The sequence below is a fragment of the Pogona vitticeps genome, chromosome 4, assembly GCF_051106095.1.
Source record: "Pogona vitticeps strain Pit_001003342236 chromosome 4, PviZW2.1, whole genome shotgun sequence".
NCBI classification, from domain to species: Eukaryota; Metazoa; Chordata; class Lepidosauria; order Squamata; family Agamidae; genus Pogona; species Pogona vitticeps.
In genome coordinates, this window is record NC_135786.1 from 217808565 (window position 1) to 217824676 (window position 16112).

The 16112-nt window shown below is 38.3% G+C and overlaps 1 protein-coding gene across 3 annotated transcripts in view; it reads left to right on the forward strand.

The window, feature by feature from the left end:
• ZFPM2 (zinc finger protein, FOG family member 2) overlaps positions 1–16112 on the forward strand; it is a 422787-nt gene that overhangs the window by 264265 nt on the left and 142410 nt on the right. For all 3 annotated transcript variants that reach the window (XM_072999255.2, XM_072999253.2, XM_072999254.2), the window contains one exon: positions 2773–2884. In XM_072999255.2, the coding sequence (XP_072855356.2) occupies positions 2773–2884 (112 nt within the window). The remainder of the gene's footprint in view (positions 1–2772; positions 2885–16112) is intronic.

Consider the following 16112-nt stretch of genomic DNA (forward strand, 5'->3'; position numbering starts at 1 on the left):
TATTTGGGTATTGCTAGCTTTACAAGATGTGGGGAAACTAATATTAATACTATTGTTTTTGTTGTTGTTTTGAAAAATATCTGGAAACCAGAAGCACCATTTAAGCTGACAAGTATTTATCAAGGACCTAGTGTCTAACATTGTGTTAGAAAGGTACCTGGATGGGAGCGGATAAACCCTTTCATGTTACACACATTAGTTTGAATTTTTTTTTAAAAGGAGATAATAGAGATATATTTTTCCTAATTATTTTGGCATATAAGCTTTCTGTGTTAGGTTGTCTACTGTCTTGATAGTCCTTTTAAAAGAACAAGTCATAACATAAAGATAAATTCAGAATCAAATGTCACCACGTGTGTTGGCAATGACCAGCTAACCTTTACCACAATAAGATGAAAGAATAGCCCATACTCCCATGATATTACAAGCTTAGTCCTCAAGCTTTTTATTTCCCAGTAGCTCAAAATAACAGAGAAATCTTCAAAACATATAGTGAAAGCCAGTTCAGGCTATTTTGGTACAAGCCAGTTTTCCAAAGGCAGATTGTCTGATGTGGGGACAGGACTATATGTGTGCCTTTAGTTGAATGGGAAAAGGCAAGCACAACAAAGGGCTGCTTCTATAGGTGCCCAGACTAACTTCCTGTCATTTTAGAAGGACAAAAGTTCAATACTACAGCACATACAGTATTTGCTTTGCACTGTGCACCAGATTTAATCCCTAGCATATCCTTAGGGGCTGGGAAAGACCCATGCCTGAAATCTGGAGAACTCCTGTAGAACATTGTGGATACTATTGAGTTACGTGGACAAAAGGTCTGATTAGGTGGAACTGAACTTTAATATGTTCATAGAATATATATCCTGGTTTACTGGGAGTGGTGGCAGCAATTTTATAGCTTTAAATTATTCCCTCCACTAGTATGCAGCTTCCAAAGGCTTCTGAAGACAAAGGGGATCCCTGGGGATCCCTAGAACCTGGTGGAGTGGATGAGAAGCTTTTAATTTCCCTGAAATGGTCATGGCATGACCATGATTATGACATCACTGGAGTTGTGCAGCAGAACCTATGCCAACAGGCTTCTGGCCACTGTATCCATTCTTCTTGAAATCAATTTTCCAAGCCCTCGGGCTTGTGCATTTTCTTTCTTCTTCCCCTCCCCAGACCCGAAGCTGTGGTTAATCATAACAGTGGTTTATTGAAAGATTCCAGCTTTGTACAGTAAAGTTTGAAAGTCACCTATTTAACATTTCATCAAGTGTGATTTATATGTAAGGTGTTCATGTGTGTATTACATACCAAAAAGTGTTCACCCACCAACAGTTGCAAGTGGTAAAATCCAGCTATAGCAAATTGATGAGATTTCTCCAATTATGTCTAATTACATTTACAAACTAGAAGTAGCAGGTTATGTAGGTTTTCAGTTACATTGTACAAAACAACTGAAAACCTATAGAATATATGGAAATGGCTCAGGAACACACCATATGTGATTCATTCTTTCACAAAACATTGCAGAGAATGTAGCATATAATATCAGTATTTGTGCCATAGTTTGTAGTATAATTACTATTTATAACATAATTTGTAAGAAGACAGAGAATCTGGGCTCATCTACATCAGCTCAGAGGTATCATAGAATACAATATTATGTCAACATGGTGGTCATAATTGATTATTATCAAGGCCTGCTTGTTAATTCAATGACCCTGCAGGATTATCATATTTGCTTCCAGCTTCTAGATCAGTCATGGAAACTGAGAATTTCTCTATGAAAGGTCTGGAGCTGCTGGTAAAAGATTCTATCTACATTTTGGGGAGAAAAAAAACCCTACTGGAATATTACCATGAGACCCTTTTCATTGTACTCTGTCGTCTGAGTCATAGTTTCATCGTGTTTGATATATAGAATAAGGGCAGGTGAATGACAAATGTCTAAACGGCATTTCACTACCAGTCACTGTAAGAATAGTGTTGATAAGGCTTACTAAATGTGAGATAATTTCATTCCTTCATCTAGATTTAGCAGTGAGGTTGAGCGCAAATAATTTGATTTTTTTTGTCCTACCTTGCAAAATGCAAATCATTTTGAGTAAATGGTTAATGTAATAAACTGTGTAACTTGGCTACTCTGTCTTCTGTCTTAAGCTTTCATTCAAATTCAACCTGACTGTTGCTTTTACGTTTCCTTTTGAGATCATACAGTTGGGATGATTAACATCATTATTTCAGCAGTAGTAAAGCAGTGTATCAGCAACCATCAAGAAAAAAAGGGGGGAGAGAAAAAATTACATTACTCATTCAGAATAATTTTCCACCTAATACAAGTTGCCCAAGATAGGGCTTTGAAATGGATACTGATTCTTTAAATTCTTTCTTGTCTGTTTCAGGAAATAGTGAGATCCTGTTGATAATGAAGTACAATGTGTCTAAAGTTCACTTCTAAACACTTGGCTCTTTGCTGTGAAAGTCATCTGCATTCCCTTTATAATTCTAAGCCACCAGAGATATGCTTAATCTTGGAGATCTGATCCGGCACTATCATTCAGAAAAATCCTTGATAATAATTCCTCTATTCAGATGTATGAAAGCACTCAAGCTTTACTGCTTGTCTTCTTCTTCTTCTTCTTAAGTTCTGCGTTTGGGGAGTAAGACCTTGCTTATGGGTTTGGAGATTTAGTTGTTTGCAAATAAAATCATTATTACTATTATTATTCAAGTTCTTAATCAACACAAGCAAATGGCATCTGTTTGTTATCACTCTTTCTCCAGAAGACAAAGGCTCCAGTCCCTATGGTGTTGACTGCGGGCCCCAAGTGGCTTTTGGATGTGACTTGGCAAGGAGTAGAAGACAACAAAAACAACTGCATTGTGTACAGCAAAGGTAAACACAAGCTGATTTTCCTTCTTTTCTCTTTGCAAGGAATTAATGTACTGATGAAATTTACCCATTGCATAAAAGGCAGAAAATGCAGAGTGCAAAGGTGAGCCTGTACCTTTTCTTAGGGTGTTTTTTTTTTGAGTGAAGCAAAGGGAAGTATATTTTTTCTTTGTACGTTAACTGAATATGGAACAGAGGCATAGTGTCACAATTCAGTATTCAAGCAGAGAATAAGCATCCCTCTAAAGCATAGTACATAAACCCTGGTGCATTGTGTGGTATAAAAGCTTGCTGCCATTGCAACTTATGGTATCTAATTCACTTGTATGAGTATCCAAAGTATGTCTGAAGCTTCCCAAAGTTTAGTTAAGTTCAAGGGTTTGTACAAATGCAGCATCTGTACAATTCTTTTTCCCCACTAAGAGAAGCTTAGTTGACTGATAGCTGAACAAGCTCAAGCATCTTCGTTGGGAGTTCAGTTCCCCACTGTGGCTCTTGGGAGAAGAGTCAGGCTGTGCAGTCTTGGGCAAGCTATATGGTCCGAAACCAACCCACCCACTCCAGAAGAAGGGGCCAGTAAACCACTTCTAAATTAACCTGGAACACCCTGAGAAAGTTGCTATAAATTAGAATTTACTTGACAGTGCATAGTTTATTTTTAAGAGACGTTTACTGCAGTATATTACAATACAAAACTCTTTTGAATTTTTCCTGTTTTTGAAAGAGGTTCATCAGACAGATCAGGTGCTGCAATTTTAGTCTGATAGAAAAACAAAATGTTCTTCCCAATTTCCAGTGAGTAAGCCTTTGGATCTGTGAATTTTGCCATAGTTTTCTGCAAGGTTATCTTTGAAAATATTGTATTTATAGTTTTGAAATCATGGCAACCAGGTTTTAGAATAAAAAATTACAGTGGAAGTGGAGGGGGGGAAATGTCAGCTATGTTTGGTTTGCAGAGTATGCAAACAAACCTGTGTGACACCAAAACACAAAAAAACAAATACATGTTGTGTTAATTAATATTGTGATGTTGTTTAGAATGAAGGAGTGCTGGTTTTTTGTTTGTTTGGTTTTCCACTGAAATTATTTCCAACATGATAAGCTATGGGAGACATTAATACTGCGGATCTCTAGATGGTGTCTAGTGTGTGCCAGCTTTGGGATCTTGGTTGAAACCCTGTTGATTGGATTGTAAATATCACTAACTGCCTAACTGCACAGATTTGTGCAGTTCTGATACTGACCCTATTGTAATCAAAATTGAGGAATGCCTGCCATGGATTGAATATCACTCCTCTAATATCAGGGAGATGCAGTTTTGGGGAAAAAATACGAAAAATTGAATATGTAGTGCTGGATGTATGTTATAAATGTATAGTATCTAAATAGTCAAATCATTATAGATATAACTGTTATGTCCTATTAGCCTAGCATATGTATTTGACTCCTTCTCCCCGTTTCCCACCTCTTACTATTTCCAGCTAAGCTCAGGTTTCAAATGATAAAAATCCCAAGTTTCAGTGCTTTGTGATTGATTCAAAAATTGTATGGTTCTAGAGCAATTTATTTCAGGTTTTTATTTCTTACCAAACATACCCGCTGAGATGAAAGATCTGTTTGCTGAGGCAACCTAGTGACCATTTCTGCATACAACCATCCAGGCAAATAAGTACCCATATCACTATATTAACATACAAAACACTAATCATAACATCAAAGGCTACTAAAACTTACTAGAAACAATTACAACTTGTTCCTATAATCATTGCAATTTGTACACTTATAAGAGGATTGCCTTTAAACTGCTACAAGCCTTTGAAAATTGAAACACTGAAAACAGGGAATTTGCATGTTTAAAAAACGAGGAGTTACACATCAGGGTCTAATGCATTCTTCCTATTATAATTACAAAACACCAATAAATTAATTTTGTAACCTGAAAATACCTGATTTAGTTAAGGGAAAAAACCTAGCTTAAAACAGAATGAATCTGCATCTTTTCAAGTTTACTGTGACTCATTGCTCTAGCAGCAGAAAGCAAGACATTATTTTGATGTTAATATACAGTAAATTTTTCATATGTATGAGAAAGTGCAGTTTATTTTTAAAAGTATTAAGGATTGTTTATATAAAAACTTTGCTGCAACTATTCCAAGAAGAATTTCAGTGTCATAGATACATTAGTAGCAGAAATCCAGGATGCTTATAATTGCAAATTTCCTGTAATGGTCTCCTAAATTTTTCTTCACACTCCTTCTCCCTCTCTGTGTGTTGAGTCATGTTTGCTGCTAGGTGCCATCAGAGAGCTATGGAGAATATTTCAAAGGACTGATCCTGCCACGGCATTATTCTCTTTTTATGTCATTTTGACAGTAGTATTTTCCTAAGAAATAACCAATTTACATAAATTTGGAAGTGTGTTGAAATGTGATTAGCAAAGTCATGCCAGTTTTGGTAAGGATCCTGGTTACCTGAAGACAGAGTTCCTCATATCACATCATGTAACATTCAGCCAGAGCTTCTGGGAACTTAATATAAGCCAGGGTTTTCATGCGGGAGCAGGTACACAAATGAAAGGAGAGATAGGACAAGAAGAATGTTCAGCCACAGTATATGAAGCCAAGACCAGTAATCTGAAAGTACATTGAGATAATATGAAAAGTATGTATGTTCCTATAGTTTTAAATCTGTGATGGTCCATTCAAACCTGCAACCCATTTCTTGATAATTGGATTAAAAAGGTGGTGAGTGCACATGTGTCAACCAGCCGATAAAGTTCTCTTCCTTGGAATGAATTATGTGTCCAGTCTTCCAATAATATACCATCAGCTTTTCTTATGATTTTTCCCTAGATATTGAGGAAACTATCAGTTATTGCAAATATCACAATTGACCAATGGGTTTTTAGAGGAAAATCATCCATGCATAATAAAGGTTACCATGCTTTTTTTATTATGCACCAAATTTTGGAAAGAAGACCAGGTTAGGTCTGTGGTGGTAGGTAGTGGTGTTGTCATCATCAAGCTGGCTCCAGCTAGTATTGCAGTATGGTATCCAAAAAAATACTGTGCAGCTAGTAATTCTGGGCATCGTACGATTGGGAAACCACAAGCTTACAAGATGGTGAAATCATGCCCCTTGACATGAAATTTGGGCAGTCCTTATGTAATCATATGAAATATGGCTCAGTTTCACTCTGGCTGAAATGCAAGTATGGAAAATCAAAACCTATCATACACAATCCGTTCTCTGAGTGCTGCCCAGCAGATTTGGAGCAAAAGCTGGAAAAGGAGAATCATGCTGAACCGATTGAAGTTCCAGCCACCAGAGCAGGGAACTCAGGTCTAAGCTGAACCTCCAGGTGCCAAATGCAGACCACCAAAAAAGTGTAGACAGATCAGTTCATTGTGTGAGTTAAAGTGTCAGTGACCTTCAGATCCTCTCCCCAACCAATCTGTCTAAGATTATACAAAGTTATGGCCATGTTTTTATGCAAAAGAAATTTGTACCTCTGTGTTCTTGAATGCAACAAACTGGAAGCAAGACTAGAAATATGAATACTGAAAAGTGTTTTTAATGAATTAGATATGTTCTGGAGTACCCTCAGGAAAGTTTTTTCAGAATACATTCTTGATTGCTGATTGGATCCAGTTGCTAAATTCTGTATACACAGAATAGCTAAAAAAAAGCATAATGAATCAACTAGAATGCATAATACATATTGACCTTCAGTGAGCATTTTAAAGTGATCTTTGCCCCTTTGAAAACCTTCCAGTAACATTTGCCTAGCATCTGATAGTTTGGATTTTTGAAGACAAAGACTCTTTCATTCTGTCTTTATGTTGATGAAAGCATATTTTGTTTCAGTCTGCTGATGACTGATGATAGCTTGAGGAACTGGGGTCCTTAATTTCTTTGCATTAGATTCAGCAAAAGATTAAGCACCATGGATAAACAAATTGGGAGAGGCCATGAGATTGTGTGTCCTCTGTCTCACTTTCCATTCCTTTGCTATATGAATTTCAACATTAGGTTGGACTGTGGATATGCACAGAGTTTTGGCTTGTTCTTTGGTCCGAAAGCAGACTCAAACTAGAGGTGTGCATATTTCTGTTTTTGGGTGATACCTACCAAAATCCCCAAGGTACCAGGGCAAGGCCTGCAAGAGGCATTCCTGTTTTGGAAAAGACACAGGGGAAGAAGACATGCCATCTTTTGTCCAAGTCCTTGATCACAAATTGGCAGCATTAATTTAATCCAGCATTTGATGACATTGGCTCTATCAATAAGATGAATCAAGTATTAGTAGATGCTTAGGTAATATCTTCTTATTGTAAGTGTAGACTTCAGAGTCTAGCAATCCTAGTGCTGTGCTGATTGTTTTCCACCTGATAAAGTGTAACACAAAAGTAAGCACCAGTCTTGGGCTAGGAGTGATCTAGGTAGCAAAACAAAAATGCCAGAGCTGGAAAAGAACATATACACTCATCAGCATCGCCAACACCATTTGGCTGCTCACCTGAGTGTAACACATGTGCAGACCAAAGAAGTGACAAATAGCTGCTGATAAATAAAATTCTGTGTACTAATAATTGTGACTCCTTGGTTTAGGGCAATGAGAGGATTAAAATGAAAGGGAAAAAAGATACAAGTTACCTGACAAAATTGCACAATAAAATGAATATGGGCAGAAGAATACACATTTGGATTTTACCTAAACAATGTTTTATATATATATGTGCACCCTGTATGTTTGGCATTGGTAAAAGAGGGTGTCTGTAAAAATATTTAGCAGTGGGAATTATAAAATCATAAGGCGATTAAGTTAGCTAGTTGTGAAATTCTAATATTGCTTTTTAAATGACTTCAGGATATAGGAGGTGCTAAGGTTATTATCTGTTATCAGGAATACAGCGGAATTGTACGACTGGATAATAACTAAACAACTGACACAATGTAAAATTACATTATCAGTGTGTTAAAACAAAATTGCGCCCTAAAGGAGTCTACATGCCAGCTCAGAGCTGCAGTGTAATTATGCTTAACTCTGATAATTAAAATACAACGGAGATCAACAGAATCATTTTCATTAAGAAAATTATTAATGATGGTGGTATAACAGTAATTGATTGCAGAGCACCACAGGATAACTCCATGCAGTAAAAACCAACATGTTTAATATGTGTCTGCGGCCATTTCTGTGTGGTACATAAGGCTGAGGAAGATTGAAATGAAGATGGAACTGTGTAGATATGTTCCCATTGGTAACTGAAGATAATAAAATGATTCTTTAAAAAAAAAAACACTTTTGAAAAAATCTAAATTCTAATATTTTTGAAGAATGTTTTCAGACAAGGTATGACTAGCATATAACTGGTATGAAAAAACCCGGAACAATTTATTGCATCTGTTACACCCCATAAGTAGACCATGCAAATATTTCTCAAACCTTCTACATTTTCATTTCATGTTCCACACTGATTGCTTTTCCATGTATGATCATAATTTATTATTCGTTATTTTTATCCAGCCTCACCAAATAGTTTATGTCCTTAGTCATTACTGAGATGATGCAGAATAAAAACACTTCTGCTTCTTCCACTGCTATTCAGTGCGAGCTTAATAAAATGTGTGTGTATAATACTATACAAATAATAATTGATAATTAGCACAGGAATGGAAATTTATGTGTGGCCTTACATGCTGTAGAAAGACGCTTAAATATCCTTCAGCGGGGGAAAAACTACTGTTTTTCATGGTTTAGCTTTTAAAACAAACAAACAGTTTATTTATTTGATGGTTAGGTTTTTTTCCTTGTTTGTGTTCATTATACTCTCTTTTCTTTTTGTCTTATATGTTTTTAATTGTGCATGGCACAGAGTGCCACATAAACAAGCTAAATTAATAATAACATGAATAACAGTAGTAAGTAGTAGTGAGTATAATTGTGGATTAAATATAAAGTGAAATCAAATATGCATGATAAATAGAACTGTCATCATCTCTTAAGGTCATGCATTGCTTGAAACTTTTATTCAGAAAGATCAGTCCTCCAGTCACAATGGCAATCCAGTCCAAACAGGCTTATTTTCTAGAGGAAGAAAGCTATAGAGGATGTTGCCTGTGCAACCCCATTAAAATGAATGGAGAGAGTTTGTAGATTGCACATGGCATGAGGTTTTGTTGTTAAACAACTGATTTCTACAGTGAAGCCTAGTTACTTCTAGTGATGTCATTGACACTGACATTTTTGTAACATTTTACTGGGCTGCATCTTTGAAGTTATATAGTTACAGCTGTTTTTTGCACTGTACAGTATTTTATTTCTGGATTTACCTCTTTTACCTGCCTTTCCTGTATTTTGTAAAACAATTTTTAAAACTTATTGCCTCTAGTCTAAAGTTGACATTGGATGGCATCAGAAGTCTAAAAGTTCACCATTTAAAAATTAAAATTGCTTGAATAGAACTAGAATAGGTGGGGGAAAGTTATAGTTCACTCCCAAGTATATTATTTTCCTGCATCAAAGGAAGTATGTTGGCCTTGTGGTGGAAAAGCTACTAAAACAGCATTTTTGAATATCCTTTTTATGTATTCTTAAGTATTACACTCTGTAAAGGACTTTACTAAATTATTTTGCTGTATGTGTATTAATCCTTATTTTCAGATATTTGATCTTGTACTTTATAGTGCAAATATCAGACCATAACTTTATTATAATATAAAAAAATAATAATAAAACATCAGTTAATTAATTTGGCTTTTTAAGGAGGAAGGCAATACATTTCTGTATGTTCAAAAATCCATATACAATAAGCATAAAAGTAATATTTAATATTTGTGTTATATGACATTTGAGAAAGGAAATTCTGTAAGAAAAGCTGTTTTAAATGCTAATTTAAATCCCATATCTGTATCTGATTTGGGGGTGCATAGTTTATATTTCAGGTTAAATTCTTGACATTACTGTTTTTTTTAGTTTTGAGGATTTGAGACCTATGAGGAAAGAGGCAGACTGAAGACAGATATCTCAGGGAACGAAGTCAGATTGAGTCAGGTCATAGAATCATACAATAATGGAGCTGGAAAGGGCCTATAAGGCCAACCCAGCAATTCAATGCATGAATCCAAAAGCAGGGTAGATAAATATCAATGATTTTTTTAAAAATCAGATTGATTTAAATCAAAATTTAAATTTAAAAAAATTAAAAATTTAAATCATCAGAAAAATCTAATTTGATTGTTTTGTTTAAATCAAATCCACCCTGTCCAAAAGTCAAGTCACAATAGGTCAGCGCAATAAGTACATTCTGCTGAAGATAATCAGGCTACAGATAATCACTTAACAGGTCAACTTGAGGTGAGGCCACAAAGAGGGGTTACAGTTACCTTGTAAATAAAAAGTGAGTGAGCCAGGTATCTGGCTATGGAGCCAGACGTTGGGAGTTCAATTCCCCTTTGTCCATTCCAGCAGAAGAACCAGTTTATGCGGCTTTGCCCAAACTGCACAGCCCTAGAGCACCTCAGAAGAAGGGCATGGTAAACCACTTCTGAATACTCAGTGCCTAGAAAATCCTGGAAAGATCATCATAAGTCTGAATTGACTTGAATGTTAGATCTGAAAGCATGTTAATGTGGCAGAGAGGTCATTGCAAAGATAGTCTTTCATATTTGTGAAATCCAGCTTTAAAATAATCTCACACTTAAATCAACAACCAAGCAAGCTAATCTGCATAAACGTAGAGATGAGAGAAATTTGTTATAGCAGGTCATTTTCTTGACCTGAATAAATGCTGAGTTAGTCAGGCATTATGAAATAACACCTTTTAAAGGACTGAGAGAGTCATTGGAATGATAAGACAATAAGGATGCCATCTTAAATTTATAAGATGTACTGGGTGAGGAGAAAAGCAAAATAAACATCCCAAACAAATACATTATCTCAAAACAAGGATCACAATTTTATTGCTTAGGGTAGTAAATCATACTAGAATAGCCCACTGATTCCATGGGGACTATGCTAAAGTAAGTTGCAGTCAGAGTAGGCCCACTTCCATTGAGTAGGTTCAATGGAATTTATGGAGGAATTAACCCATCAAATTCTTATTGATTCAGTTGGCCTACTGTAGTGTAATTTGCTAGGCTATGCAAAGGGATTTTGGCCAAGGATTTTTTGAATCTTTAACATTAACAATCAAAATCAAAAGTCCCTTTATTCGTTTTTGCTTCCAATAGATTAACATAGCCACTTCAGCAGGGATGACTCACCTATTTATTCCCATGGGAGGTGCAAAACTGCATAGGAATATATGGCAGTGGTGCTTCATCAACCATGAAAGGCTTAATTGCCAGTGCATTTGTCATGTAAGTCTAGCACAGTGGCCCAATGGAGGATGCCATGGGAGAGGAGCATGGCTTGTTCATGCATGGCACATCCTTGCATTGAGGACGTTTCTTGCACTAGATATACTTGTTTCTCTGCTTGCTGTCCCTTTGCCCATCTGCCTAAGATACAGCTTCTGTGAATGTAATCTATAAAGGAATGTGTATCCATTGCTGGATCTTTTCTGGTTTCCCTGCGCAAGATGCTTGTTTTCCCTCCTTGTACGTTGCTTGTTGGTCCCATCTGCTGCACCTTGTGCTGCTTTCTGCCATGTTACTGCACATCCCATACTGTGGGTGTATATCAAGCTTGACTTGCTCAGTAATTGGCCTCTGTATCTTAGAATGCCTTGGTTTTTGTCTGCATTTGTGGGGCTTTGCCCACTTATTATGATGGGTTACCCCCATTGTGGCCGGCTGATGAATGTGTGTTGGTGCTCATGTGGGGTGTTGTTTTCATCATTGCTCTGGCACAGTGATCTGGCAAATACTGGACATCTCCAAATCATTCCTTCAGAAGCACAGGCCCCATGTTTAGTCTGTGCTTTAGGATGAATAGTTCAGGAGCTGTAGTCTCCCACATAGTACAGTGGACCCTTGACTTACAGACGGCTTGACTTACAGACTTTTTGAGTTACAGACTTCTCTGGCCGCAAAATTTAGGTTTGACTTGCAGACTGAGATTTGACTTACAGACCAGAAAAAACCCAAAATGGAACAAAAATGGCCTGTTATGGGATTAATCGGTTTTCAATGCACTGTAGGTCAATGGAGACTTGACTTACAGACTTTTTGACTTGAGAACTGCCTTCCAATACGGATTAAGTTCTCAAGTCAAGACCCCACTGTAGTTTCTTCTGCCATCCCCATCTGCCTCGTTGTTCTGGGCAGTAGTTGCCTCAATAAAGTCTTAATAGATGGGATTCTGGTTTTTAGTGTTGTGTGGCTGGAAGTGCCCTCCACTCCGCAATCTTCATAGTTACTGTGGCTCTTTCTGTCTGAAGTCCCAGCCTCAGCATATGTCTGATTTCCAGCCTCCCATGGCTTGTGGCAATTGACCAGGCATGGGTTCCTTAGACCAAGCCTGTACAGAGTTGAAGTGTTGATCCTGCCCTCACTGCTTCCATATGCATAGTTGCGAACCACATGCTGTGGCACTCTCTTCTTCTGTCTTTCTCTTTCCCTCCCACTCTTTCTCATTTGACCTGCAGATCTTCTCCCTGCTTGCTGCTTGGTATGGCTTTCTGGACCTTTCCTTTGCATGTCTGTCTGGTATGGATGACATTGGCTTTACCTGGTGGGAAACTTGTTTCAGTCCCTTGCAGGTGCCGCCCTCTGCATATCTAGCTAGAGCTACATAGTACTGGGTTGAATTAAATTTATTCCTGAATTATGCATGTGGGATTGTGGCCTAGAAATGTTGACACATCCTTCAGAGTGCAGGGTTTGCTCAGCACCAAATGTGTAAAGGCTAATGTTTGCGATCGGTGAGAGGAAAACGTTTGTGGGGTGCCTATCTTCTCAGCCTGCTGCGGCTGTTTCGGAGTTGCCCTGACTGTATACAGCCTTCTTTCCATTATACTGTTGCCTGGAAACATTCCTGGGCCCCAGGTTCCAGTGATTCTTACTGCTGAAGAGACATAGCTCACTTTCATAATAGGTGTGTGTCTCCCTGTCCCATTCCACCACCACCTGTTTTCCTTCTTAGCTGTAACTCACTTGGTTTCCTCGCCGTGTTTGTGTAGGTGTTGATAGAGTGCAAAATGTCCTCTCCTTCGGGCAGTGAAAGTTTAAGAGCAATGCCTGCAGGGAGCTGCCTCTTATAACTATAGTGTTAGAGAGGTACAGTGCTGTACTTTGTGCTCTGTTCCTGATTCAGAGGGCTGGGTGAAAAATGTTTAATTGGGGTGAGGGCTGTGTCAATTTGTGGATATGACATCTTTGTGGTTCAGCTGAAAAACTATGTGACATCTCCGGGGGAGTGGGTCTGTTGTAAATATAGGCATGTCCAAGGCGAGCTTCTGGAGGCACCTAGCAAGTTTTTTGCAAGTACATCTTGTAGCCATTGATTTGCATTATGTTGAAATTAGTTACACCATCCCCCTTGTTTGCCTAAATTTGTTACCCTGCGATATAGAGGTAAATTTGGAAATGCAGATGCATCTTAATAGTCAGCCCCTCCACCCACATTGAGAATCCAAATTCAGCCAGCTCAGTTTGTGGAACAGGTATTTTGAAATGTGAATGTCTCTTAATTGTCAATTCAAGATCAAACTACCCTGAAATACTTTGATTTACAACAGCATATGTGGCCCCAAATCTTCCATGGGGAGGAGAGTATCAAAAGGACCCTCAGGCAAGAGTTGAAGCTTCTTTCCAACACAGCATTCTTAACTGAACCAATGAAATAATCCAACACTATACTAAGTACACAAGTCCTCCTTTGGCTCAGGACAATCCAATTTTGAGCTACACTTACATCCCAAGATGTGAGGTTGCTGTCTCAGGGCATATCTACATTGGTCCTTTGGGGCCGAGTTGGTGCAGTTTAAATTGGGTTGCTTGAGGTTGGGAGGAGATGCAACATGCCATTTGGTGTGTAGTGTGGATTGAGAAACCGATTGCAGCCACTGTTTTGATTGGCACCATGTAAAGGGCAAAGAAAAAATAATAATCTAAGTGATGCAGCACATCACCGTTGGTCCACCAGAGGCAAAATTTAATATTTCACTTCCCCTGCTTCCTCTACAGAGTAGCAAGGGAAGTGCTTAATTTACAGTGGTGGTGCTGTGGGTTAAATCGCTGAAGCCTCTGTGCTGCAAGGTCAGAAGACCTGCAGTCATAAGATAAAATCCACGCGACGGAGTGAGCCCCCGTCGCTTGTCCCAGCTCCCGCCAACCTAGCAGTTCGAAAGCGTGCAAAATGCAAAAATGCGAGCAGATAAATAGGTACCACCTCAGTGGGAAGATAAACGGCATTCCGTATCTAGTCATGCTGGCTACGTGACCATGGAGGATTGTCTGCGGACAAAACGCTAGCTCTGTGGGTTGGAAATGGAGATGAGCACCGCCTCCTAGAGTCAAACACAACTGGACAAATTGTCAAGGGGAACAAAGTGGATTGCTTATCCACTTCATGATACAAGAAATTGACAGTGGAAGGAGCCTTGGTAACTTTGACTTGCAAGACTCAATTTTGGTCCATTCCCAGCATTTGCATATGATGGAAATAGACCAAACTAGAAGGCATCTACCTGCAGAAAGTAAGTAGAAGCCCTTGACAGAGGCTCCAAAGGTCCAGGAGGGGTGGTCTGGAGACAGATCAGTTCACTCTAGCAATTCTCTGATCCCCAGAAAAAATAATGAACCAACCCATCCCCACAGTACACCAAACAGCAGGAGGGACATGTCATCCTCTGGATGGCCCATACCTCTGCTCCAGCTGTTGGAAATAAACAAACTGTCTCTGCTTCCACCCACCATCATAGCTGTGTCAGAGAAGGGGTCATCAAGGTCACATTGATGGGAGGATGATTACGCCTTTTTTGGACTATGACATCCCTCAGCCAGCTGAAGCAAAAAAATCCGGGAAGGAGAGCAGAGCAGTTTCCCAACAAGAAATGAAGCTACCCTGCCAGTACACTGGAGGAGGTTGGGGGAGGTTTTACTGCAGCTTTAGGAGTGACAGCAATAGCAGCAGCCTGTCCCCAGTCTCCTCACCATTTTTAACTTATAAGATTTTTATGTAAGTTTTGTACTGGTATAGTGATTGATCAATGCAGCATTAAAATAGAAATGGATGGGGAGGGATGCAGAGTAGTCCAAAATGTTGAACTTGGCACTCACTTCAGAAAACCCACAGACCCCCACAGACATCATTTACTGTAACCCAGGTGTTCACTCATGCCAAAACAAGTAAAAGAAAAATAACCTGAATTGATTTAAAATAAAAAAACCATGTTTTGTTTTGTTTTTGTTTGTTTTTGTTATTTTTTAAAAAAAAAACACAACACTTTCCACCTCTGAAAATGGACACTTAGCTGTACGTCACATAGCTGGGTATTTTTTTTTATTTCGTTTCAAGCGTGGCAAACCTGACACTAAAACAGGAATAATGTGATGTGTAATTGAGTCCAAAGAGTATAGGACTTAATGGGCCTGAGGAAGCTACCGTCTTTGTGAACACTTTGCTTCACAAGAATGTTGTGCAATTGTCTTCTGTATGCAGCTAAATAGGAAAAGAAATCACAAATTTGCTGAGCCACACATTTCAAGTTGTCGACAACCCCATACATGAGAAAACAGAAGAAAATATATATGCACTCTGTCCTGTCAAAAGGCTTTCACCTTATCTTGAGAGACTGTCAGGGCATGAACATCATGGAATGGACAGGAGTCTATTAAATTAATAAGCTGCTGGATGGTGTCTGGAGAGTTATGATGCTCCATAAATCCAGTTTGATCATGGTGGACAAGGCTTAAATCTGCAGACTTCTAATACACATTCACTTTTTGGATTGAATTTGAAGTTTTGAGCTGGAGACACAGAGATAGTCCTGCAGCTTGTGAATTAAGATTTATCTTTTTCCTCCTTCCCTCATAGTGTTTTTTTGGGGGCTTGACAAAAATGAAAGCACCTTAGGGATCTTGGCAAATTTTGCTGCTTGAAATGAAAGAGCTGTTGTCAAGGTGAAACCATGACCTAGAAGCCTAATATCAAACTTGGTCATTCTTTTCAAACAGCCCCATCAGAGCAAAGAGCAAAAGGTCTGTATAAAATGAAACAAGGATGAATTTATCCACAGCCTATTTTATAGTGATTCCTGTCAAATGCTCGTACTCCATTTTT